The sequence below is a fragment of the Frankliniella occidentalis genome, unplaced genomic scaffold (genome assembly GCF_000697945.3).
Source record: "Frankliniella occidentalis isolate FOCC.00 unplaced genomic scaffold, Focc_3.1 Scaffold19, whole genome shotgun sequence".
NCBI lineage: Eukaryota > Metazoa > Arthropoda > Insecta > Thysanoptera > Thripidae > Frankliniella > Frankliniella occidentalis.
In genome coordinates, this window is record NW_026267149.1 from 2,847,590 (window position 1) to 2,850,807 (window position 3,218).

The following is a 3,218-nucleotide window of genomic DNA, read 5'->3' on the forward strand; positions in this document are numbered from 1 at the left end:
TGCATCAAAATGCGTTTGCATAACAAACACTTTTAGAATTATTCAGAAGTTTTCCCGGACGCGAGCAGAAAAGCGCCGGGCAATAACTCACATCCGGATGGCGGGGTCGGGCCGCAGATGCCTGGTTTGGAGGCCTTGCAGCGGCAACGACACTCACCTGCAACAGACACACGCAAGAAAGCTCGTTAGAATAAGATACTGTATGAAAAATGTCGAAGAAACTACATATCCGCTTAACGCATAAAACTGTTAGAAATCTGCAAACTAAACGCCCTCCAGTGGGTCCACTTCACGCGCCACCATCCAAGCGCGGGTGCTACCGAGGAGGGCCGCGCGACGGCGCCGCGGTCCTTCCCTACTCATTACGTAACTGGGACGCGGCGTGGCGCTGGGCGCGTCCAGGTTCTCACAGACACGTCTTCGCGCACACAATGCAAACCTAAATGAATGCCGCGACTCTGCTGCAGAGAGAGAGAGAGAGAGAGAGAGAGAGAGAGAGAGAGAGAGAGAGAGAGAGAGGGGGGGTACCACACTTCTCTCCCAAGCCCGAGCGCTGCACGTTGGCTGCTCTGAATGGATCGCATTATAATGTCGGCAAAACAAACCCAAAAGTCTATTCGTCTCGGCGCTGCTGCTCGTCGTTTGGAATACACACAGCTTTACCCCCCACCCCGTTCCTCCCACCAATAATTGATGTGCCGATGACAAACTTCAACGCGCAGAGGCAGAGGGACGCGATGCCATAAAATGCTCTCCAGGGAAGGAGAGACGCGTTATGCACTCACTCGCTGGTAGCCCATGTTTTCGTGAGAGGCAAGTGCAAATCCATCAAACTGAGACTATGTGAAGAAAATATTGGTCATAAAATCATTTTTCCTGTGGCGGCAATGAACGAACTATACTTTACTGAAGGTAAAACTGTCGACGAAAGCAGTTTCTTTGTTAATATAAAGTTTACTCCCTCACCGCCGTTTGAGTAGGTGCTGTTTTGTCACCAAGGCGTTGGCACGAAAAGTAGGGTAAAGAGTTTACCTCAAAGTTTACAGTGAACTACAACAAGAATAACGACAGCCGACGACGACGTCAGCAACGGCACCGTTGAAATGGGAGCAAATTTCAAAGGGCAGGACGACGAGCAGACTCGTGCCGCCACGACACACGAAAGCTCCACGTGCCGGTGCCTGGGGGGTTTGCCTTTTGCCTACTCCCTCAGCCCGTAGGGCACCATGGCCCCTGTGAGTACGCACGCAAACCCGCGCTCTCGAAAAAAGATCAGAATAACTGTTCCAACCACCGTCATGTTCTCGTAGCCGGTTTGTTGGTAAGACACTGTTGGTTGACCCATGTGCCACTGCAATAAATGCCACTTTTTGTGATTTTTAAATATAATTTCTTTTTTCATTATTTGGATCTTCTGTATGGAAAAGGGACAATCATCGCGGAAGGAAAACGCTAACTGCGGGGTGGGACCGAGGGGGTTTTCACTTGCGTAATACAGTGTACACCGAAACTAGGTATTACGCGTAATGTAATACCGAAAAATAGGAAAATATGCCCTAAAATGGTAGAATTTGGGTTGCAAAGCTTGTGTAAAACTGGCGTAATACCGCGTAATACACATAATATGTAATACACTGTACACGAAAATTCCGAGTGAAAACCCCCTCGGGTGGGACGACGAGAAACAAAATTAACGGATACAAAATTTAAGAGTTGTTATCAAACAACGGACTGATTGGCGCGGCTGCCAGACTGCCTCGCATGGAGGGTGGTGACAGAAAAGGGGGGGGGGCGATCCCTCGCCGCCGGGGGCACACCGTGTGCGAAGCAGGGTGGTGGGGAGCATCCAGACGAACGTCCTAGTTTGACAACCCGAGCGAACAGGGGCGGGCAAGCCTTCAGGGCCGGACTTTGCAGGCAGGATGCCAGAGCCAGGAACGGAAGAGCAGCGAGCTGATCCACTGACCTCGATACTCCATTAGGAAACCCTCCGCACAATTAGAAAGGGAAATTGGCATTCATCGAGCCGGCTGCTGGCCCGTGGCGGGGCGTGGCGTGGCGAGGCGTGGCGTGGCGAGGCGTGGCGAGGCGTGTCACTTCCTGGCCAGGACCGCATGGCCGCCAAAGGGGTGTGGCAGTGACCCAGGGCGGGCGCTGCAGCCAGTGAAGCTACCCCCGCCGCCACTCGCTGCATCCCGCCCCGCTACATCAGCCTTACACGCGAGTCCGGCAAGTTTAGCCCTGGACCACTTACTGAGAACCAACCCAAATTGAAAATGCACTGCACCAGCGAGGGCTTTGGTGGAGAGAGGCAGTGCAGGAGAGGGAGGGAGAAAGGGAGAGAGATGGGGGGGGGGGGAATAGAGAGAGAGAGAGGGTAAAAGAAGAAAGGTGGGATGAAAGGAGCAGCCGAAGAGTAAAGGCGAGTGGAGGTGGGGGATAGAGATAAAAGCAAGCAAAGCAGGTCATAAGTTGACTTGGATGGCCCGCTAGCTCTGCGCTCCGCCCCTCCCTCGCTCCCTCTCCCCCTCACACTCTCCGCCTCTCTCAGCCTCTCCCTCTCACCCCCTCTCCCTCGCTGATACTCCCGCTCGCTAATTACAAACCCTCTGAGAGCAAGTTTGAAGCTCATCCGTGCCGCATCTCCTCTCCCATTGTCCGACACTCCGACACACTCCCAGGGTGAAAAGAATTTCATTTCGAAAAAAGTATTCCTCTCTCTCCTCTCGCTCGGTACACCATACAGCAGCAGCGCGCGGGCAACACCAAGCCGCCGGGACAGAGGGCCAGTCCCGCTCCGGCACAGCCCCATCTCTACCGTGATCTACAGACCTTTCGCGCGTGATTTTTCTTCCCAGCTCTGCCTGCCTGCTGCTGTTGTGTGGGCGGAGGGAGGGGGGGAGGGGAGAGCATTAGTGCGAGTCGTGCAGTTCCTTTACAAACCAAGCGGCCGGAAGAGCGCCTCGAGGAAAGGCATGGTGAGCGCAGGGCGTAGGCGTGGCGTGCGCGGGAAAGAGAGAGAGGGGAGAGGAGGAGCAGGACAGGGAAGGGGAAGGTGCGAGGAAGCGGGGCGCACCGCGCAAGGCAGCGGGCGGTATGGCGACTTGACGGCAGCGTCGAATTGTCTCGCATTACGCGGGACCGGAGAGAAGGAGGCTCGGAGTAAAGGGGTGGTGGAGAGGAGGGCAGGGGGCAAAAGGGAGAGTGAAAGGAGGGGG

The 3,218-nt window shown here is 54.8% G+C and overlaps 1 protein-coding gene across 1 annotated transcript in view; it reads right to left on the reverse strand.

Annotated features, from left to right (window-relative positions):
- Nucleotides 1–1,201: 1,201 nt before the first annotated feature.
- The window catches only part of LOC127748912 (peripheral plasma membrane protein CASK-like), a 49,475-nt gene continuing 47,458 nt past the window's right edge, over nt 1,202–3,218 (reverse strand). Inside the window, exon 10 of the mRNA XM_052264523.1 lies at nt 1,202–1,351. Within this exon, the coding sequence (XP_052120483.1) occupies nt 1,202–1,351 (150 nt within the window). The remainder of the gene's footprint in view (nt 1,352–3,218) is intronic.